At 54.1% G+C, this 22,399-nt stretch overlaps 1 protein-coding gene across 1 annotated transcript in view; it reads left to right on the top strand.

Annotated features, from left to right (window-relative positions):
* Positions 1-22,393, top strand: part of FGF18 (fibroblast growth factor 18) — a 34,151-nt gene extending 11,758 nt beyond the window's left edge. The window contains exons 3-5 of the mRNA XM_027084419.1: positions 2,836-3,016; positions 14,815-14,921; positions 21,734-22,393. Of these exons, the coding sequence (XP_026940220.1) occupies positions 2,836-3,016; positions 14,815-14,921; positions 21,734-22,000 (555 nt within the window). The 3' untranslated portion in view covers positions 22,001-22,393. The remainder of the gene's footprint in view (positions 1-2,835; positions 3,017-14,814; positions 14,922-21,733) is intronic.
* Positions 22,394-22,399: the final 6 nt, after the last annotated feature.

Raw genomic sequence — 22,399 nt, 5'->3', positions numbered from 1 at the left:
AGTTGATTTACAATGTTGCATTAATTTCTGCTGTACAGCAAAGTGTATCACTTATACATACACATATATCCACCCTTTTTTAGATTCTTTTCCCATATAGGTCATTACAGAGTATTGAGAAGAGTTCCCTGTGCTATACAGTAGGTCCTTATTAGTTATCTATTTTATATATAGTGGTGTGTATATGTCATCCTGGTCTCCCAATTTATCCCCCCACCCCTTTCCCCCCCGGTAACCATAAGTTTGTTTTCTATACCTGTGACTCTGTTTATCTTTTGTAAACAAGTTCCTTTGTACCGTTTTTTTAGATTCCACGTATAAGTGATATCATATGATATTTGTCTTTCTCTGTCTGACTTATTTCACTCAGTATGACAGTCTCCAGGTCCATCCATGTTGCTGCAAATGGTATTATTTCATTCTTTTTTATGGCTGAGTAATAGTCCATTGTATATATATGAACCACATCTTCTTTATCCATTCCTCTGTCGATGGACATTTAGGTTGCTTCCATGTCCTGGCTATTGCAGATAGTGCTGCAGTGAATGCTGGGGTGCGAGTATCACTTCGAATTATGGCCTTCTCTGGATGTATGCTCAGGACTGGATTTTGAACCCGGATCCTGCTCACCACTGTACTGGTGGGGCCCACTGAGGTGGAGCTGAAAGCAACACTTTGGGGCCACATGGCCTGGGGCTAACTCTGCCATTGCCTGCTCTGTGACCTTGTTGGTTCAGCTTCGGAGCCTCAGTTTCCTCATCTGTAATGTGGCATAATGTTTCCACCCTGAGGATGATAGTGAAAGTTCAATAATGTCGTCCAGGTGAAGTGTCTGTGGAGCCTAGGCTGGGATTGGAGGACATGTGCAGGTCAGCAGGGGAACAGAGACCCTGCAATGAGGAAAACATGGTCCCTACCCTGGAGAGCTCACAGCTGAGAGCTGAGACAGATGCTTGGGCAGCCCCAATTCCAAGAGCCCCATCATGGGCTGAGTGGGGTCATGCTCTTGTGGGAACGGGGTCCTGCAAGACTAGCGTGCCTAGAACAAACCCAGAACACTGTCTGGACTTCAAGAATTGTTCAGCTTTCTGGTTAAGATGGGCTGGGACAGGCATACAATTATCAGGGCGTAGGAAAACCTAATTTAATGCTGAATGGGATGACAGACTCCACATCTTTTCAATGTTCACTTGTTCATTCATACATTTGACGAATGTTTGAGTTCCTACTATGCTCTGTGCTGGAGATAGAGCAGAAAACAAGTGGGGGAGACAGACAAAAACTAGATAAATAGATGTTATGTGAGGTTGATCAATGCTAGAAAGAAAATCAAAGCATGGTAGAGAGATGAGGAGTGACAGAAGTGGGGGCTGCCTCAGAGAAGCAGTCAAGGAAGTCCTGTCTCAGGACGTGACATGTGAGCAGAATGAATTAGAGGAGCCAGAGTGCAAAAATCTGGGAAAGAGCACTGAAGCAGAGGGAAGAGCAAGTGCAAAGGCCCTGAGGCATGTGTGTATTTTGTGTTTGGAATGCTCAGAGCCCTAATAAGACAGCCAGTGTAACTGGTGGGGAGGGAGTGGTAAAAGATGAAGGTGGAAAGCAGTTGGGGGCTCATCTTTTTTTTTTTTTTTTTGTGGTACGCGGGCCTCTCACTGTTGTGGCCTCTCCCATGGCGGAGCACAGGCTCTGGACGCGCAGGCTCAGCAGCCATGGCTCACGGGCCCAGCCGCTCTGCGGCATGTGGGATCTTCCTGGACCGGGGCACGAACCCGTGTCCCCTGCATCGGCAGGCGGACTCTCAACCACTGCACCACCAGGGAAGTCCGGGGGCTCATCTTGCAGGGCCGTGAGGCCCTGGTGGGGACATTTATCTAAATGCGATGGGAAGCCCTGGAGAGTTTGGAGGGGAGGGTTGCACAAGGTGATTGGGTTTGGTGGAAGATGGACTACCAGGGGGAAAGAGGAGAAGCAGGAGGCTGGTGAGGAGGTGGGTGCAAATTGTCTACGTGAGAGGCCGTGTTCAGGGAAAGGAGACGGGAGAGATACGTGCTGGCGTAGCCAGAGGTGGCTTCCTGGAGAGTGTGGTCGGACATGAGCTAAACCTCCAGGGATACAGGGAATTTTGATGAGAGATGCTAAGCAAAGGCTTCTCCACGAGGGGCTAGGGATGTGGTCAAATGCTTGGTGGTGAAGGCGAGCATGAGGACACTTGGGATGTGGAGAGGAGACCGCCCCCAGCATCAGCTCCAGGGGGAGAAATGACATTGGCCTCTGGTTCATTCGTTCCCAGGAAGAAATTTGCCAGGTCTCCTTCCTTCCCTGCTGAGGACCTAAACAGGAATTATATGCCCCCATCCATTTCCCATCTCCATATTGATTTTGGTACTTTTCTTCCCATTTGCTCACTGTATCCTAACAACCACCCTGGGGTGTAGTCAGGCTGGAGGCTCTGCTCCACTGTTTTACTGGGGAAGAACCTGAGGCGGAACAAACCATGGGCCCAAGGTCACATGGGAAACTCCGCTCCATACTTCTTGCTTTAATTTGGGGGTGTGGTGGAAAGATAGCAAACTTTGCTGTCAAATAGACCTAAACCTGATTCTTAGCTTTGCTGCTTCCTGGCTGGGCCACCTTGGGCAACTTAGCTCATCTCTCTGAGCCTCAGTTGCCTCATCTGTGAAATGGGGGTGGTAACAGGGCAATGATGAGCGTGTGCTGATGCCTGACCCAGAGCTGGCATAGAGGAGACCCTGGCTCTTTGTTGTGAATGTGGTTCCTGCACACAGGGACTCTGGACTTCCAGAGTAGCTCACCATCTCCCCTTTCCCTGCTCAGGTGCTGGTGGCCGAGGAGAACGTGGACTTCCGCATCCACGTGGAGAACCAGACGCGGGCTCGGGACGATGTGAGCCGTAAGCAGCTGCGGCTGTACCAGCTCTACAGCCGGACCAGCGGGAAGCACATTCAGGTCCTGGGCCGTAGGATCAGCGCCCGCGGCGAGGACGGGGACAAGTATGGTAAGTGTCAACCCCCTCCCCCCGCCCCCCCCGACCGTGTACACATTCTTCCCGGCCTCTGAGACCTCAGGTTCAAATCCCAGCTCTGCCGTGTCCTGGCTGTGTGATCTTGCACCTGGCGCTGAGCCTTTCTGGGCCTCAGTTTCCTCATCTATAAAATGGGGATGCAGTAGTGCATCCCTGAGAGCCTTATTGGGAGTAGTAACTGAAGACATGAATAAAGCATGCTGTTGCTGGTAAATGCCCCATAAATGCCAGTCGTCATGGGTATCCGTGGCAACCTGCTCCCCACGGCATTGCTTCCCCAGGTTCAGATGCTCGGAGGGGTGGGAGCCTCTGGGGCACGCTTTTTGGATGCTGGTGGTGGTGGTGGAAATTGGCCTGGCGTGAGTGTGTGTGTGCATACGTGCATATGTGTATGAGAGTGTGTGCATGTGCACAGGCCTGTGTGTGTGTGCTCTGCGGGCCTGAGCTTGTGCACCTATGAGGCGTGGGCACTCACAGCACCTTGGGCCATGGTCCCCATGACCTGCCCTTGACCCTGGAACTGCCCAACTCTCTTCTGGGGTGTTTAGGAAGCATCACCTGCCCCAAGCTGCCTCTGCGGAGGGGCTGGGAGGAGCGAAATAACCCTGACTCCCTTCCCTCCCTAAGCCCCCAACCCACAAAGACCCTCCGCAGTGAGTGAAGCAGGCAGGACTCCTCCCTCCCAGAGCCTGGAGGGGATTCAGGGGCCAGACACTGAGCAAATACTGACCACACCTCCATCGCTTCCTACCTTCTCAGGCCCAGGTTCTGGGAGGTGTCCCAGGCCCCAGCCTTGGGTGGGGGGGAGCCGGGGCTGTAGGTGGCCACAGTACGTGCGTGCCTGCGGCCGAGCCTGCCGGCCTGGGTTTCTCCGAGATGATGCTCCGTCTGCCCGCCAGCCCCTGCCCATTGCAGTCAAGACATGACAACAAGACAAATAATTTCTTGGATCTTTTATCTTGGACACCATTTATTTTCCCTCAGCCCCGGGGCAGGACTGACCTCATGGTAGGGCCCAAGTGTGGCAGCTGCACCGTCACTGGGGGCTGGGCCAGGCCGGGCTGGGCAGGGCTGGGCCACGCTGGGCTCCTGCTTCTCCAGGCCAGCTGCCTCCCCTCCCTTCTCCTGCCCCATCACTCTTTACTGCCTCCATCCCTCCCTCCCTCGTCCCCCTTCTTCCTTTCTCAGTCTGGCTGCTTCTCCTTTTATCTGGGCATCTCTCTCTCTGAGTCCTTCTCCCTTCCTTCTGGCTGTTTCTGTCCATTTCTCTGGCTCCCCCCTCCTCACCATCTCTGTCTTTCTCCCTGCTTCCCTCTCTCCGACCACAGCTTTCCATCCCTCCTCCCCACCTCTCCCAGGCCCTCTGCTGGCCGCCTCTCTGGGGCCTCGTCTCTCTGTGCCCCCCCTCCGTGGACGCCTGGCTGTGCTGGGCAGACCCAGGTGCTGGTTTTCCCTGGGATCTGCTGTCCAGTTGCTGCCAGGGAAGGGGCAGCTGGCTGGCTGGGGCGGGAGGGAGGTGCCCTCCTGGGGAGTCCCCGGAGCTCTGGCTGGCCCCTCCAGGCTGGGAGAGTACAGGGGGGTCAGACTCTGGTCTGAACCATCTGTCCAGGCTCTGAGATAGGAGTCAAGAGCTTGGGAGGGAGAGGAGGCCGGAAATGGCCGGCCCCTCCCTCCAGAAGCCACTTGTCCTCTCATTTCCTCTGCCTGGACTGGAGACTCGGGGAATCTCACCTGCTGTGTAACCTTGCCTTCTCTGAGCCTCAGTTTCCCTCTGTACATTACAAGGGCTGTACCAGAGCAGTGCTTCTTAAACACTAACGTGCATCGGAATCACTGAGGGTTCTTATTAAAATGCTGATGTTGATTCAGAGAGTCTGGGTTGGGGCCTTGAGCTCTGCATGTCTAACAAGCGCCCTGGTGGTGCTGGGGGACCACCCCTGGAGTATCCAGGGACTCGCCCGTCTTGGCTTCTCCTCCAGCTCCACAAACTCTAGATTTAATGATTCTCTGTCAGGGAATATGTTTATCATTCCTCCAATCCCCCAACACCCAGGGCAGCCAGGGGCCTTGCTGGCCGCTGAGGCTGCTCTATTTAAATGTCGCATTAGAAACGCAGATGAGGCGAAGGGATCCCATCTGCGAGCCCTGGGAGAGGAAGTGAGACAATGGAGCCGATTGAGGCTTCCAATCTAGATAATCAATACAAATATTATTGGGAGGGTGATTTATGTGGCCAAGCCGGGCAGGAGGATGGGGCTGTGTTAGAGGCTTGCCCTGCCTGTGGGGGAGGGGCAGCCAGTAGTCGTCAGTCAGGCCAGGGGGCCCAGGATGGTCTGAGAACCTGCTCCCTCCTTCTCAGGGCTCCATCCAGCTGAAAGAATGGTGTCTTCTGAGACTTGCATTCATACACAGTTAGAATGCAGTCTGGGAATTTCAGCAAACACCAAGTATAAACAATCCCTATAAATGCCTGGAATCTGGAATCCCCAGAAACGCCCGGAGTCTCAGATCTGAGTCTGTACAACACTCAGAATCTCAGATTTGACAGCGTCCCGAGGCGCTAGACCCCATAGGCAGGTAGGTGCAAGATGCGGGCCCACCTTTGTCTGGGTGCCCTGCCCAGGAGCTCTTGGCCGACTTTGCAGCAGTGAGCAGTCTTCGGTGAAATCTGCATAGATGTCAGCCAGGCTTCTACACCAGGCTCTTCTGCAAGAGTTTCTCCCCATGGCTCCCTGAAGCTTTCCCAGAGCACTCTGAGGGCCCTGAGGTTGGCTGTTCCAGGAATGCAGGACTTTCTTAGCTTTAGGTTCGGCTCTGGAGGGAGAGGTATGCTGGCCAGGGGGCTAAAGGCTTAGGTAGTGGGACACCTGGCAGGCCAGGAACTGGGGGAGGGCCACCCTGCCCACCCGGGATTATTACATCAGCCCCTCCCCTTCCTGCCCTTGGTCCTGGTCACCTTTGTCCTGCAGGTAGTTGCCACCTTGAAGAAACAGCACTGGGCCAGGAGGCAGGACCCCTGGGTTCCAGTGGCAGCTCGGCCGCTGAGCAGCCCCCAGTGCGGGGGACAAACATGTCTGGCTCTGGGCCTGGTTTCTTCACCTGCCAAGCAAGGATGAGAAGGCCCCACTCTACCTGCCTCCAAGGTTGATGCCCTTCAGCTGGGATGTGGAGGTGTCAGCACCCACTGGCTACAGGAAGCAGGGCTGCTGGGTGGTGGGACTTGAGTCTCAGCAGAGGAGCACCTGGGGTCAGCTGAGCCAGCCCTCAGGGAGGGGGAGGGGCCCCAGCACCAGGGATGGTGGTGTGGGAGCAACTCTGCTTTTATAAGCCATGTGGTTGGATATTCCTGCCTATTTTCATTTGCAGAAAAGGGCTCCTCTACCTGATTAAGAAAAAAAGGCCAGAACACCCAAGGTTTTGCAGTAGGCCAGCCTCCCAGGACTGACAGTGCCCAGAACATCCCCGAGCAGGCCTCCGGAGGGGCTGTGATAGCCAGGGAGGTGGTCTTTTGAGAGGGTGGGCATGTGGACTCTGGAGTCGAATGGAATTGGAATCTCAGTTCCACCACTTACGAGCTGGAGACCTTAGGTGTGTGTTAGCCTTTCTGGTCCTGTTTACTCTTTTGTAAAATGGGGTAATTGAAATGAGAGAATATCTTATTCTCAAAGAGTATATGATTATTAAAGCAAGAATATTCATAATAACCACCTGAACTCCGTGCTGTTGTATGGCGGCAGGGGGGTACCGTCATAGGCTCAGGTGAAGGTTTCCCCTCTCGAGAACGGATTCGTGCGGCTTCCAGAAGGGATACTGCTTCTCTCCCCTTAGTGGGGCCCTGGCATATCAGCTGCGGTTTAGAAGAGGCTTCTTCAGCATGATCAAGCAGCAGGGCGGACTGGCCACGCTCTGGCTGCCTTCTCAGGCTGGATGCCGAAGGGTATCTCGACCCTTCTGTTGCGTGCGGTCCGGTCTCTCAGTTCACACCTGGATCCCTCCCTCACTGGGCGGTACAGCGGTGAGTGAGACCACCCAGGCCCAACCCTCAAGGAGCTCCCAGGCGAGAGCCCCTTCTCCTTTCTAGGGGCTGACTCTGAGTAGGAAGAGCCTGGGTCCCTCACTCTCTGTGTCCCCTTGGGCACTTTCCATCCCGTCCCTGCATCAGTGAGTTTCCTCACAATTGTGGGAAGGCATGGGCAGGGCACCGAGTGTGTACTGTGTGGGCTTGTTCCAGTTAGGCATGGATTAGTCTGTGATTCCAGCTGTGTCACCACTGCTCAGGGTCACAGGGAGTCAGCCTGCCCCAGCATGGACTCTGCCCCTCGAGGCAGCTCCCCCGTTCACCCTTGCCCCTCTGAGAACGTGAGCTCCTTGAAAGCAGTGACCTTTCTGCCTGTCTGCATGTCCAGTACATGTCCTGAGAGCAGGCCCCCCTTAAAGGTTACTGGATAAATGAATAAAATAATTACGGGGCCACGCAAAGCACGATCAGGGGCTGACTTGCGTGACTCACCTAGGAAAGTATGTGGGGTCTTCCAGGGCTTTTGCTGGAAGTGGGAGGGGGCCCTCTGGTCCCCATGTCTCTCATCCTGGTACCTGCTGCAGGGCTGTGCTGGAGCAAGGAGCCAGGTCCTTTGGGCTGGCTGGTGTGGCTGAGACAGCCGAGACTCTCTTCTCTGAGTCTGACGGCCCATAGTCCCTTCTCCGTACCACAGTCCAAAACGTGAGACTGTGTCACTTTGTTAGTCAAAGGCTCTCAGCTCATTTAGAATGCAGTCCAAGTCCCTGGCTCGGCAGGAAGGCCTGGTGTAGCCTAGCTCTTGACTAGCACACTAACCTTGGGCTCTACTGCCCCGTCCTTGCCCGCTCTGCTCCAGCCCCAGCGAGCTTCCTGCTGCCCTTGGAACACGCCAAGCATGTCCCCAGCTAAGGGCCTTTGCTGTGTCCTCAGCCTGGGGACGCCCTTCTCCGAGATGTCCCCATGGCTTTTGCTCCCTCGCCGTTCAGTTGTCCCCTTATCAGGGAATTCCTGTCTCTGTGCTCTCGTGGGTGTGTTTCTCTTCCTAGCACTTATTGCTACCTGAGGTTCTGGTAAGTATTTAGTTATTCGCTCTCTGTGTCTCCTGTTATAGTGTAAACTCTAAGGCTAGGCCGCTTCAGTCTATTGTGTTCACTGCCGTATCCCCTGCACAGAGCCAGCCACAAACAACGGTTCAGTACATGCTTGGGCCAGTGAATACATGGCTGACCCATGTGTGCGTCCGGGAGTGTAGATGGGACCACTTCCCCGGGGCGGGGGCAAGTGCCTGGCACAGAGCCCAGCACACAGTAGGTACTTGGGCAATCCGTGCTCCCTTCCTCTTCTCCTGTCCTCCTCTCCCATCCTTCCTTCCAGCCAGCCTTGCATCTTGCAACAAGGATACAGTGAGCGACAGGACCAGCTTCCCCGAGGGGCGCTCCCAGCTGGGAAGGGGCATTAATATCTCTGTCTGAACCCCCTGCCCTCTGAGCTCATGTTCCACGACTTCTGTCCCCAGTGAGGAGTGGCCACCCACACGTCGCTGACTCTGCAGCTCAAGTGGCCACATGAGAGATACAGCTAGGATTAAATATAGCTCCCGATCGATCCTATTGATTCTTTCTCTCTTCCTTTCCAGCTCGCCCACGTGGCCTGCGAACCTCCTTGGGGGACTTTAGGAGAAGGGGAACCGTGGGCATCTTTGGGGAAAGGCCACAGTGGGTGTGTGTGGGTGTGGGAGGATAGCGATGCTGAAACATCTCCAGAAAGGGCTCCTTCCCCCCACCCCCACTCCTTTCCCTTCCCCTACTCTCGACCTGGTCCACCTTCAGAGGGGAGGAAGGGAGTATGGTTTGGTGTGACCTCCCAGTGCCTTTTGTGGCAAGGACGTTTCCTCGCCGCAGGATGATGCCTGGAGAGTGGCTAGCAGCCTTGTCAGCGCTGGAATTGTAGCGGCCGGCTGGCCGGCTTCTGGCCACCCCGTGCAGGGTCTGGGTACGGCCAGCTCTGCCCAGCCTCTCGCTGGCTCCCAGCTCCCCCACTGCTCTCTCAGGTCTTGGGGATTTAACCCCGAGGCTTGGGGGGAAAAGAAACCAATTCTCCTGCTTAGCTTTTTCCAGTTCCCTTTCTCTGGGTCTTCTGTGTCCCTCTTTGTATGTGTCTGTCTGGCTCTCTGTCTGCCTCTTGGTCTTTCCCTGTCGTTTCCTACCCTTCAAACCAAAAGTCTTTAAAGTGACGCTATGGATTGCCGGCAGGGAAGCCCAGCTAGGGGATCACACTGGAATCAGTCAATCAATCCATCCATCAAAGTCATTTCTTTTTTCTCTGCCATGGCTGACCTGCCTGATGTCTGTCCTGCTCTGCTCACCTCTGTCTGAATCTGTCTGTCTCAGGCTAGCTCCGGAGTTACTCTGCCTGTGTTCAAATCCTGGTCCTACTGCGTGACTCTGGCAAGTAACTTAACTGCTCAGGGCCTCAGTTTCTTCATCTGTAAAATGGGTGTAATCGTGCCTACCTCATGGGGTTGTTGTGAGGATCTAATGGGACATTCCACATTCAGACTCCAAGCACAGTGCCTGACAGATGGTAAATGTTCAAATAAGTATTAACAGTTTTTGTTTTGTTTTGTTTTTTTAATTGTCATTGTTACTCCATGCATTTAAGAGAAACGGGGAAAAAAAGACAGCATGCGTTCTTATTGAAAGGGCTTTCTTTCCGGCTCCTTTTTCTTCCACTTTCTCTTTTTCCTTTTCTGCTTTCCTCTCTCAGTGCTGGAGAAGGGATTGGGTCCTTCGAGCTCCTGGCCCCCAGCCATGGGCAGGCGCTGGGCTTCTGCTCTGTGCTGGGCCCTGGTAAGACTGGCTCTGTGGACTTTGCCTTCAGGGGAGCTGGCTTGTGGAACCCCCCCCCCCCCCCCGCGATCCTGCACTCACTTACCCTCTAGTGCGTGCAGCCTTTCCTTCTAGTCAAAACCAGATCTGAAGTCATTTCATGCCTCTCTGGCTGCGGTTTGAACCCAGACTTGGGTGCTCCTATGGGCTCCCCCACCTCCCAGAATCAGCTCGAAGGTATTTTCCTCAGGGTGACCGTTGGCACCCCTTCCTCCCTCAAGGTCATGGAGCTGAGGAGGGATGGGCCCCAACCTTTGGCTCTTTGGGCACCCCAACCCACAGACCTCTGCCTCAAGAAGGTGAGGTCAAGTGAAGACCTTCTCTGCCTGCCTTTGGTGTTCGTTCACTCACTAACTCCCCCAGGAAAGGGACTGGCGTGGAGGAGAAGTGACCGGTAGGGGAGACAGGCTAAGACCCAGACTTCCGTGTTAGCCTGCCTGGGTTTGAATCCTGCCTGCGTTTTAACTTCATCCCTGTCTGACCTTGGGACTCAATTTTATCACCTGTAAAATGGGGATAATAAAAAATAGTTCTAATCTCCTGGGATTGTTGTAAGGATGGGTGGGTAGGAGCTCAGAGTTCTAGTGAGTGGCAGGAGTAACACGGTGGGGTGGGTGGGTAGAGGGAAGAGTTGCTAAGGGCATTGACCTGGAATCAGACTTGGTTTGAACTTCTACCCTGCTTTTACTACCTGTGTACCATTAGGCAAGTCCCTTTACCTCCCTGAATCTCATTTGCTTTAACTTTTAAGTAGCTTTATTCATACCTACCTCACCAAGCCCTTTATGCACTTACTAAAATTTACTTATTGGTCATTTGCTGTGAGCCAGGTATGGGCTAGGTGCTAGAAACCACAGTGGTGAATGAGACAGTTAAGGGCCTGCCTTCATGGAGCTTACCTTCCAGTGGATAGAGACAGACAATAGAAAAGGTAGCACATAAAACAACTTGGGGAAGAGCTCTGAGGAAAATGGAGCGGGGCTGGGGGCTTCCCTGCTGGTGCAGTGGTTGGGAGTTCGCCTGCCGATGCAAGGGACGTGGGTTCGTGACCCGGTCCGGGAGGATCCCACATGCCGCGGAGCGGCTGGGCCCGTGAGCCATGGCCGCTGGGCCTGCGCGTCCGGAGCCTGTGCTCCTCAGCGGGAGAGGACACGACAGTGAGAGGCCCGCGTGCCGCAAAAAAAAAAAGAAAGAAAGAAAGAAAGAAAATGGAGCAGGGGGTGGCTAGAGCTGAACTGGGAGGATAGTACAACACGGGACAGCATGGCCAGGGAAGGCCTCTCTGAGGAGGTGGCATCTGAGCTGAGATGTCAACCTAGGAAATGAGAAGCCACTATGGGAAGCTCTGGGCAAAGCAATCTCCAGGCAGAGGAAAAGTGCAAAGGCCCTGAGGTGGGAGTGTGCTTAGTGTCTTAGAGCAGGAACAGTAAGGAGGCTTGTGTGGCTGGAGGGCTGTGAGGGAGGGAGGGAGGTGGGAGCAGGCAGCAGGGGCCAGACCACGTGCCCCTTCCGGTCCCCGTAAAGAGTCTGGATTTTTAGTGGGTTGGAGATCCACAGGAGGCTTTAGCAGGGACGAGGCACAATTAATTTTATATTTTAAAAGGATCCCTCTGGCTGCTGTGTAGAGAAGAGACTGCTGGGAACAAGAGTGGCAGAGAGAGGAGGGGGGCATGCCAGGGTGGTGAGGGGCGAGATACCATCCTCACCCCCTTCCGCCTGGCCTGGGACAGACAGGAGCATGGAACTGAGCGGAGATGAGGTTGCTAGCTCCTGAGAGCCGCATCTTGGGGGCTTGGGGCTTGAGTCAAGAGAAGGGGGAGCGTGATGCTGAGGACCAGGCAGGCTCGGGGCAAACCTGGTCTGAGCGGGCGGAGCCTCTCTTTCTGTCTTTCTGAGAAATGCTGCTGCTATTACTCCCCAAAGACTTTACATAATCCTGGCCCGGCTTGCTCCTCATTATGTCATGTGCTGAGTGGAGTCTAGGTCACTCCATGGCTTGTTGCAGTCGGGGAAGAACAGACTTCTGGCTCCCTGGGCACAGAGGCTGGTGCAGACCCTGCCCTCGCTGGGGTGAGGGAGACTGGCTCGCAGGGGTGGAGGTGCGGTCCAGCCCCAGCCCCAGGCCCTTTGGATGGCTTAGCCAGAGGCCAGGGCTTCCTGAGATGGGCTGTGGTTAATGAGAGATGGGGGTTGTGCTTTGAGCCAAGTCTCCCCAGAGCTGGGGGCCCTCCTCTGGGACCCAGGCCCCAGCAGGGAGAGCCAGGCAGACCTGACGTCAGCGCTTCCTGCGGGGTTGCTTCTCTGAACCTCAGTTTCCTACACTGTAAAAAGGGGACAAAGGTACCCAAGCTCATGGGGATATGTGACTTTAGCAGGCTCACATGGGAGCCAGATCCAGCGTGTAGTAGGAGCTCTTCTGAGGACGGAGGCCCAGCCATGTGCTGGGGGAGGGCAGACAGAGCAGTTTTCCCCTTGGACTCACTTGGAGTTGCCTGGGCCCCAGTCCTGTGGCCTCACCCTCTTCTTAGGGTTTCCCATGCCTGCCCCTCTCCAATGCCAGAGACATTCAGGATAGGGTCAAGCCCCATTCCCACTGCGTGGGTAAGGAAACTGGGGCTCAGAGGGGTGTGTGGCTTACTCAAGGTCACACCCCCAGGATGGCAATTCCAGAAATGGAATCAGACCCCATGAATCCCAGTCTAAGGCATTTTCTGATGCACTCACGGTGTGGGGTGCCTGCGACCCTGGAGGATGCTGAGGAAGTTCAGGACAGAGGGCACACTTTGGGGAGGCAAGTTCTGCTCCACCTCTGCCCTTTTACACACGTCTGATTTTTTTTCCACTACTTTTTTTTTTTTTTTTTTCTGGGAAAACAGTTTTGTTTTGCAGTTATTAGGAAACTAAACAATAATTACTGAGCTTCCCCTACCCAGCCTCTGAGAACAGAGTGCTAGGCCCTTTACAGCATCATTTTATATAATCGTCACCATAACTGTTGAAGATTGGAGATGACTATTCCCATTTTACAGATGAAGAAACTGAGGCCCAAGGTCATACAGTGACCAGTGGGGCCAGGGATTCCTATCCGTATCTGTGCATTTCAAAGCTCTCACCTATCCCCTTATACATGCTACCTTCGTCAGAAGCTCCTAGAGTTGGGGACCCTCCTGACCCCCCAACAACCCTCATCCCGTGTGGGGCCTGAGCTTTGTGAGGGGATACGGAAAGCATGTCCCAGAGCTGCTGTGATGTTTGGCCCTTGGTTCCCAGGGACCAAGCTAAGAGGAGAGTTAATGGGGAATTTGAGTTAAGGGGAACAGGGAACATGAAGGGCTTGTAACCCCCTATCTCAGTGTTGGTTAATATTCTCAACTCAGTGGTTTACTAGGGATGGGGGAAGGTGGAGAGAAGAATGTGCCCCCCACCCTTGTTCCTAGAATTACTAAATTCTTGTTAGATCTTTAAATTTTATGTAAATTCTTCTTTTTTTCCTTGGAAAGGTGGGTATCATATTTTAATTAGTAGTGGTGTCAAAGGAAGGCTAGATTAATTATTGGAAATCCTGAGTTCCAGATGGTTTTAATTTTCACAGCAGGGCACCAGGGTATATATTTAAACTTTTTTTTTTATTAAAATCATACCTAGTGTATTTTAGGGGCACTGAGGTACACTCTTTGTGACTCCAAGGATGCTGTGTTTAGGGCTATGATTTTTGTTATTGAGAAGCAAGTCCCTTGTCACTGAAATAAAAATTTTGTGGGTGAGGGAGGGGCAGGTGCTGGGAAGCAAAGAGTCAGGGGAGGGAGGGTGAGAATGGGGAGTGCCTCATAGGCAAAGAAGGGGGTGGTAGCGGTGGGAAATACAGGCGCAGGGATTCAGGTTCAGAGAGGGCACATGACCTGCCAAAGTCACACAGCACCTTACTGGGGAGAAAATGTGGACTGGCAGAGGGACAGGGAGGGGTCTCACAGTATGCCTAATCAAGAGGCAGTCACCCTTTGGCCACTTGAGGTCCTTGTTTAGTCAGGCCTTTGGGGATCAGCTCTGGACACCCCCATCCTGAGGGAGGCTCTGTGGAGCATAGATGGTTTAGCATGGGGCCTCCCACTCCTCACCAGGGGGTACTGGGTCCTGGTTGGGACTTCCGGGCTCCCGGGAGGTAGTTTTTCTTCAGCCTTGGTGGCCTTGATTGAGGAAGGTGAAATATTATGCAGATAGCCTCCTTTCCCCAGGGACTCGAAACACCCCTCCCTGACCCTTCCCCACTTCAAGTGGCCAGGGCACTCCCTCACCCATATCCCCAGAGGGGAGGGGACTCTCCAGCTGTTGTTTTCCCTGGAGGAAGGGGCCTGTGACCTAAATTTTGGAGGAAGCAGCTTGGCATTCCACAAGGCAAGGTGTGTGTGTGTGTGTTTTGTGTGCGTGTGCGTGTGCGTGTGTGTGTGGTGTGCATGCCTGTGTGAGCTCACGTGCCTCTGAATGTCTGACCCCTTAGTCCAGAGACTGCTGCTTTTCTGGGGTTATTTGTGTGGCTGTCTGTCCTGCCTTGGGGAAGGGTATTGGCGGAGGAGGGGAAGTGGATGATGAGGGGAGCAGAAGGCACACTGGTCTTCAGCCACAAGGGGCGATCTGGGTCCCAAGTGGAGTCAAGAGAGGCTGGGAGTCGGGGAACAGGTGTTAGACAGCTTCTCTCCCTGCCTAAGGGGCAGGGTGCTCCCGAGAGACCTGTCAGAGGCATCCCGCATGCCTGATTTTGGGGCAGTGGGAGGTCCAGGGACAGGGTCAGGGATCATGTCGCTGAGTCTTTAGGCCAGCCATTGCCCCTGGTAAAAAAATGTGTCTTGTTCTCCTTCTGCCTTTCGAAGCCCAGCTCCTAGTGGAGACAGATACCTTCGGTAGTCAAGTCCGGATCAAGGGCAAGGAGACGGAATTCTACCTGTGTATGAACCGGAAAGGCAAGCTTGTGGGGAAGGTAAGTGATGGTCTAGATTGGGTGGGTCCCCCGGCAGCTCTGGGTAGCTGGAACAGTGCGTCCAGGGCCCTATCATTCCCAAATGGAAAACAGGCCCCATGAATGTGTGTGTGTGTGTGTGTGTGTGCGCGCGCGCACGTGTGTGAGAGAGAAGTCCCAGGGACTTCTCTGTCCCCGCACCTGCAGCCTGCCAGGCCGAGGTATCTGTGGCTGTGACTTTGGTGAGCACACAGGGCCCTGATCTCTCCTGGTGGATGTGGAGCTCTGGCTTGCTTGGTAGTGGGAGAATCCTCAAGGGGTTCTGCGGCTCCCTGCCTGAATGTACCTGATGTCTGGGAACAGGGAACCATTAGGCCAAGGGCAGGGGCTGCAGCACTGTTTTAACAATCACCAGGGGTTTTACGACTCCTCAAAGCAGCGCCTCTGGAACCCAGCAGCCTCGTCAGCTCTGGGCCTCATGATTCTAGCATTTCAGGAAGATTTTATTACTTTGGAATAGGCAAGAGAGCTGCATGTAACAAATTAGGGCAGGGGTGGGGTGTGGACCCATGTGCCAGGGGTTCTGAGCCTCCACTGATGCTGCGTTTTGATGCTGCCCCCCTTTTTCCTAGTGTCTGTTTGTGAAGTTCATACACTTGCTTCCTTTGGATGTTCCAGTGGAAAGCATTACTGGTGGTAGCTCTATAGTGGCACGCTCCATGTTCCCTTCTCTCTGCAGGGACCCAACTCACCCCCTATCCAGTTTGTATATTGGAGGGGGCTGTGGCTTCTGCTGGACAGGTGGAGTGGGGGGTGGAGGGTAGACCCAGATTCCAAGGAGGATGGCTTCTTCTACTTGGCGGCAAGACCTTGGGGGATGATTTGCATTTATTACACCTTGTTGGGGGGAAGGAAGCATGACCTCAACTCCTGTTTAAGCCATGGTTTTGACTTCCTGAATCCCTCAATTCTTACCCGTCTCCCCTCCCCCATTCCCAAGTGCCTGTAGAGAAGGTAACAGGCCAGGGACCTGTTACCTGGCTGGACAGAGCCAGGGTATTGTTGCTTATTATTTGTTAATAACAACGGTACCAATAGCCTCTGTTAATTGAGCACCTGCTTTCTGCCGGTCACTGAGCAAAAATGCTCCAAAATAATCCCAAGGGGTTGGTACCGCCACCATCCCCATTTCCCAGATGAGAAAGCTGAGGCTTGGCCACATCCGGGCACTTGTCCCAGGTCCCACGCTAGAGGTAGGCGGGCTTCAAAGCCCGGTTTGGAAGGCAAAGGAATCCAGCAGCACTGCCCACACCGACTGGAGCTTCTCAAAGAGCAAAATAATAGTAATCCATGTAGCGCCGCCCCGGGATGCCAAGGAGTGGTTTTAATTAGTGATTCACTTTCCGCGTCCCGAGGCCGGCCCGCCGGCCAGCGAGGGGGTCCGGGGCAGGGGCGGCGGGCAGGCCGGGCGCCGGGTGCCCTGGCCTGGCCGTGCGTTTCCTGTGGCGGCGCGGCAAGCACCGCGTCAGGCGCTTTGTTCTCCTGCCCGCCTGGGCCGCCTCCCAGGCCCAACCTGCTTGCAGTTGTGGGCCCGGCTTTCTCCCCCCAACCTTTTTTTTTTTTTTCTGTTTAAAGGAGGGGCCGCGCTGCAGCCCGCCGTGCCCAGTGCCTGCGCGCCCCTCCCTCCCCGTCTACGCGGTTCCCGGCATCTTGACCCCAGGAGGGCCGTCTTGGGATCAAAAGACCAGCCCCGTCCCTTCGGGCTGCTCCCCGCCGCCGGCCGCCCTCCGCCCGCCCGCCGGCTGGCCGCTGAGTCACCGCTTCCACAGGAGCCGGCTCCGATTTCCTGCCCCCTCGCCCTCTCTCCCGTCATTAATATTGGGGATGGTTCAGCTGGCGGCGAGGCTCCGCGTAGCCCAGGGAGGCTCGCCCCCGCCCGCCCCCTCCTCTCCCCTCCCCTCGCTCCGCCCCGCTTGCTGCAGCTCCCCCCATCATCCCTTTCCGGTCTTCTGGGCTGACCTGGGAGGCTCCAAGGGCGCCCCACCAACCCACCGCACCCTAGTCCTGACTTTGCCCTGGGCAGGTCCCCCTGTTGGCCTTTGCCTAGCCTAGCGCCCCTCACTCTCTGGCTCCTGCAGCTGGAACCCCAGGCCCTTGGGTTGCTGTTTCATCACAGACGCCCCAGCCAGTCAGACCCCGGTCCTGGAATAACTCTTGATAGCTGGTGTGTCTGCTGCTTCCCTAACTCCTGCCTCCGTTCTGGCCTCATACCTTCTCGGGAATAATGTCCCTCAGCGGCCTCAGGCTCCACCTCCAGGCCTTCCCCCGGTGCCCACCCTCAGCTTTCTAAAGCACAAAAGGGATCAGGTCTTCCCCACCCTCTGCCCCCAGCTCAGCTCAGAACCAGCCCCTGGGTCCTCACCACCTACCCGAGAAAGGCTACACTCCTCGGGGAGAGCTTCCCCGCCCTCATGGTCCTTATGTCGCGGACACATGGCACTGCCAGCCTCTGCTCCCTGAGGGGCCTTCAGGCTTTGTGCGTGCCGTACCCTCTGCCAGGACTGCCCTTCCCTTGACCATCCGCCCGAGTTCTGGCTCATCCTGCCGTAGCCTCTGGCTTCACTGACTGCTCAGTCAGCGCACCCGCCCTGAAGCCCAGAGCCCGTCACACAGCTGTCGCTCTCCGTTCTGCTAACCTGGGTTGTCACCGTCTGTCTTCGTGCCTGCGTCCCCCGCTGCATCCAGTTGTGGGTCCATCCATCATGCTTCTTGTACCTGCCCAAAGGGCTGCAGGGGCACCAAAGAAATAGAAATGCGGGTGCTTGCTTTCTGAGGATGGACTCTTAACCTATGGCCAGAATTAGCCACCTGAAGCCCAGGAATCCAAGTGCCCTGACCTCCCTGAGCCTCAGCGTCCTCACCTGTAAAATGGGAAGATACCACTGGCACTTAGTAGGCACTTACTTGTTAAACATGAGTTACCTTCCTCTTTGAAGCCGGGTCCTTCACCTGTGGGACTCCTTGACCTCAGCTTAGGCTCTGGCTCCTTTGGCTCAAGAGGATAGCTTCCTTGGATGGTCTTGACCCTGGGTGTCAATCTTCTACATCTCTGGCCACAGCTGGACGCATCTGCTGAGCCCCCGGCAGAGCCTTTGCCAATGTTCCAGACCCTTGGCTGTGCTCCTCCCTCTGCTGCATTGTACCCATCATATACCAGAGCTCTTCTCCCCCGCTTCTCCTTGCCACCTCTCTGGACCCCACGTCCACCTGACCTAGGATATAGTACTTCCTTTCATTCCATAAAGAGTTGTTGAGTGTCAAACACTATGTACTAGGCAGTTTTTCCCCATTTGTGGAGATTCAACCCAGACGGATTTTTCTCACCTGCCCCCTCCTGTGTGATTACCGGTGTGTCCTCTTTGGGGCAACATAGGGCCCCAGACCCTTTCAGGGCAGAGGGTACCCTGCCTACCACTGTATCTTTGTGAAGACTGCTTTGGTTGGAAGTGACTGAAACCCAATTCAAAATGCCTTTAAGCATAAAAGGACTTTTTTGCCTATGTAACTAAAAACATCCAGGGGGTAGTTCTAGTTTCAAGGAAGACTAGATCTAGGGGCCAAATGATGTGATCAGGATTCAGTCTTCAGGTCAAATAGAAGGAATAGGACTCCAGTTTGGAAAGGAGGTTGGAGGTGGCAGAGGGGGAGAGATGATCAAATTCTACTAAATCACCGAGGTTCTGGGATGGGCTATTCACTTACTCTCTAAATATTGATGATCTGCCTTGCCTGGACTGATTGAGTCAGCATTTTCAGAGATGAGGCCCGTGCATATGTTTTTTTTAAAATCTCTGCAGGCCGTAAGCAGGGTTATAGAGGTACTCAGCAGAGGTGAGGGTCAAGCCCCGGGACAGCCTACTGTTAGTTTCTTATCCACTGGGTCTGAGTTCATGGTGGGGAACTTGTGACCATCATAGGCCCCATGGATCCTCCCAAGGGGCTCCTGACCTCTGGAGTGTCGGGAATCTCAGCCTGAAGCCCAGATCCTCAACCCAGACGTGAATGAGCACGTGTGCCAGGCAGTGTGCTGGCCCTTGAACCTCCGAGTTCTTGCTTCATGCCCGCGGTGGCTCTGTGGGCCTGGGGGAGGGGAGGCGTTTTGATGGGCACCGCCCACTGTTCCATACCCTTTCTCCTCATGGGCTTGTCTGGCGCTAGACAGCAGAGACGCGAGCTACATGTGGCAAACGCAGGTTCAAATCCTGGCTCTGCCACTTAACAAGCTCCGTGACCTCGGGAAAGCCATTTTTGCCTCTTTGAACTGTTTTCTTCTACCAGGTAGAGTCTACCTTAGCAAGTTATGAGGATTAAATGAGACAATGCATGTGGAAATGTCTGGCCTGTGGTTGGCGATCAGTAAATTCTGAATGATTGAGTGAATGGACGAGGAGGGAGACCAAGGCTGGCAGGCAGAGAGCTCCAGCCCTCTGCTCACTCTTCTCGGCACATCCCCCAGAGGAGGGGCCTCTCGTAGCTCATGACTGTCTCTGGAACATTCGTAAGAGATCCAGGAGGCAGAGTCCGTTTTCTTTTGGAGGAAAACCCATTCATGTGTCAACCCCACCATTTCTATCCCAGCAGAACTCTCATCCATTTAACCACAGATGCTCTGGGCACCCCTGTCTTGGGCTCAGATTTGTGCTGAGCCAGGAGAGCAACTGAGAAGCAGTCCTGACCTCCTGAAGCTCTTGGGCTGATGAAGAGGCAGGCAGATACAGAATTGCTCTGTTGGGGGGCGACGGGAGAAGGAATGGGTGTCGAGGGGTTTCGGAAGATGGAGTATGTGAGTTCAGTAAAGCCTGGTGCTTAAATGGAGCCTTGAAGGAAGAGGAGGAAATACCCAGGGAGCTAGATGGCAGTCAGGGAAGGCTTCCCGGGGGAGGTGGTTACTGAACTGAGCCTTGAAGGTTGAAAGCAGTTTTCCAGGCAGATGTTCTAGGGTGGGAAAACAGCCACGGTGTAGCCTTTATTCAGTTTGCTCTGACTGTTCCATGGAAACCAGCCAAGGGACCTGGACTCAGGTTGGATAGGCAGCTTCCAGAATTATTCATGGGGGGCCCAGAGCCCAGAGCCCACTCCTTCCTATCAGCCTTGCACATATGCCTGGCTTCCCTCACAATAGTCCCTCACTCCTCACCCAGTCCCTAATGTCCTCTGGGTCCTGTGTGTGTCTCCCAGGCCCTACCCCCCTGCCCACTCTGCAGCCTCCTCAAAAGATCTCTCCTCCAGAGAATGTTTTCTTACCCTGCCTGTCCCGTTCTGCGAAGTTCAGCACTTTGTCTGCAGGGCCCAAGCTTGCCCTCTGCTCAAAGGTGAACGTTCCTGGAAGCTCCGGCCCGTTTTCCACTTCAAACAAAAGGCTGGAACTCGCACCTCAGTCTCCACGCACAGCCAGACCGCTGGGCTTCCAACTTGGCCTGGCATCCGTCTGTAACGAGGAGTGGGCCCGGCCTAAATTTGGAGATGTTAGCTGGAAACTCAAGTGCTGCTAATTCAGGCCTTCCAACTTTGTGTGTTTCCCACTCTTCCACACAGAGCAACTCGACTTTCTCAAGGAGGAGATTCAAAGCCTGCTTCGCACCACTCTTTGTCCAGATCCAAGGAGGGAGGCCAGACTGTCCGAACCACCTGCTCTTCAGGAATAATTTAACATGTTCCTACTGTGTGCCAGGCTCGTTTATAAGCGTCATTCCTCATAACATCTCTGTGGCGCAGGAGTCGTTTTCCCTCTTTGATCCAGGCGAGGAATCCAAAGTTTAGAGTGGAATTAACTAGCCTGAGGTCACATAAGGAAGTGCTAGAGTGGATTCAACTTCTGACTCTGAATCTAGTGCTCCTTGCCTAGCATAGTCTCCCAGGGAGCTCACCTGGGACCCTGAAATCTCAGAACCACGGCTACAGGCTTTGAAGTTTGGCCATGCCCAAACTCTTATTTTTAGAGGCTCCCACCACTCTTCACACCAAACATTAAGAGGTACCGCATCCCACATGTAATGGAATTTATATTTAACTGTATAACAGTGGAGTTGATTGGCAGTTGAGTAGTTGGCTTCATCTAAGGTTTAGCGCACATCACTTGGGACTCCTTTCTGTTGCATGTGGTAGGACACTCTCAACTGTTTTTAAAGGACATGAGATATTGTTAGCCCACATAACAGTGAGGTAACTTGAACCTCAGGCGCAGCTCGGTCCAGAAGCTAAAAGATGTGAGGAGGACGCGGTTTCTGTCATTCTCTTCCTCTCGGCTTTCCTTGCTCCAAGCTGGCTTTGTCGTCAGACAGAATTTCCCCTCATGGTGGTACAATGGCTGCCTTAGCTTCAGCATTACGTGTTTCCCAAGTGTAAATCGGCCTGTGATTTTTGGGGATTACGTACACAAGGGTCTCGAGGAACGCTGATTGGATGGCTCAGGCCACGTGCTGTGCTCTGCACTGGTCATGGGAAATAACGTTTTGAGTGGTCAGGTCTAGGCCTCTTGTTCTAGTAGAGCTGAGGTGGAAGCCCCTGGTTACAGTGCGGAGAGTGGAAGAGATGGATCCCTGAGTGGTAATGGGAGGATGTTACCTAACTGGTGAGTAGGGAAGGATGCAGGGGCTAGTATGACAAGTCCACTCCATAGATCCAGGGAGTGAAATTGCTGAGGCCAAAGCTTGGGTCAGGCCCTCTCTACTCCACGACCCCAAGCCTTGGCCACCTGCTCATGCCCTCTCTACATAGCCCTGTCCCTTGTGCCCGCCCTCCCCCTTCTCACCTCCTCCTCTCTCTTCCCGCAGCCCGATGGCACCAGCAAAGAGTGTGTGTTCATCGAGAAGGTCCTGGAGAACAACTACACAGCCCTGATGTCGGCCAAGTACTCTGGCTGGTACGTGGGCTTCACCAAGAAGGGGCGGCCACGGAAGGGCCCCAAGACCCGGGAGAACCAGCAGGACGTCCACTTCATGAAGCGCTACCCCAAGGGACAGGCAGAGCTGCAGAAGCCCTTCAAGTACACCACAGTGACCAAGCGGTCCCGGCGGATCCGCCCCACACACCCCGGCTAGGCTGGCCCCGCTGTGGCCCCGCCAGGCTTCCCCAGCCCACACTCACACTCACAGAGAACTGCAATCAGAGGAATATTTTTACATGAAAAATAAGGAAGAATTTCTATTTTTGTATATTGTGTTTAAAAGAAGACAAAAAACTGAACCAAAATTCTTGGGGGAGGGGAGCGATAAGGATTTTATTGTTGACTTGAAACTCCCTATGACAAAAGACTCACACCAAGGGACTGTTGTCAACACACAGGTGCTTGTGTCTCTCTAGGAACAGACAACTCTAAACTTGTCCCCAGAGGAGGACTTGAATGAGGAAAACGACACTCTGAGAAACCAAAGTCCTTTTTCCCAAAGGTTCTGAAAGCAAAAAAAAAAAAAAAAAAAAAAAAAAAAAAAAAAAAAAAA

This window comes from Aethalodelphis obliquidens, unplaced genomic scaffold (assembly GCF_003676395.1).
Source record: "Aethalodelphis obliquidens isolate GAN/ISIS:26980383/991018 unplaced genomic scaffold, ASM367639v1 scaffold52, whole genome shotgun sequence".
Taxonomy (NCBI): domain Eukaryota; kingdom Metazoa; phylum Chordata; class Mammalia; order Artiodactyla; family Delphinidae; genus Aethalodelphis; species Aethalodelphis obliquidens.
Note: the sequence above shows the minus strand (reverse complement) of the source record. Positions and strands in the feature narration are given on the sequence as shown.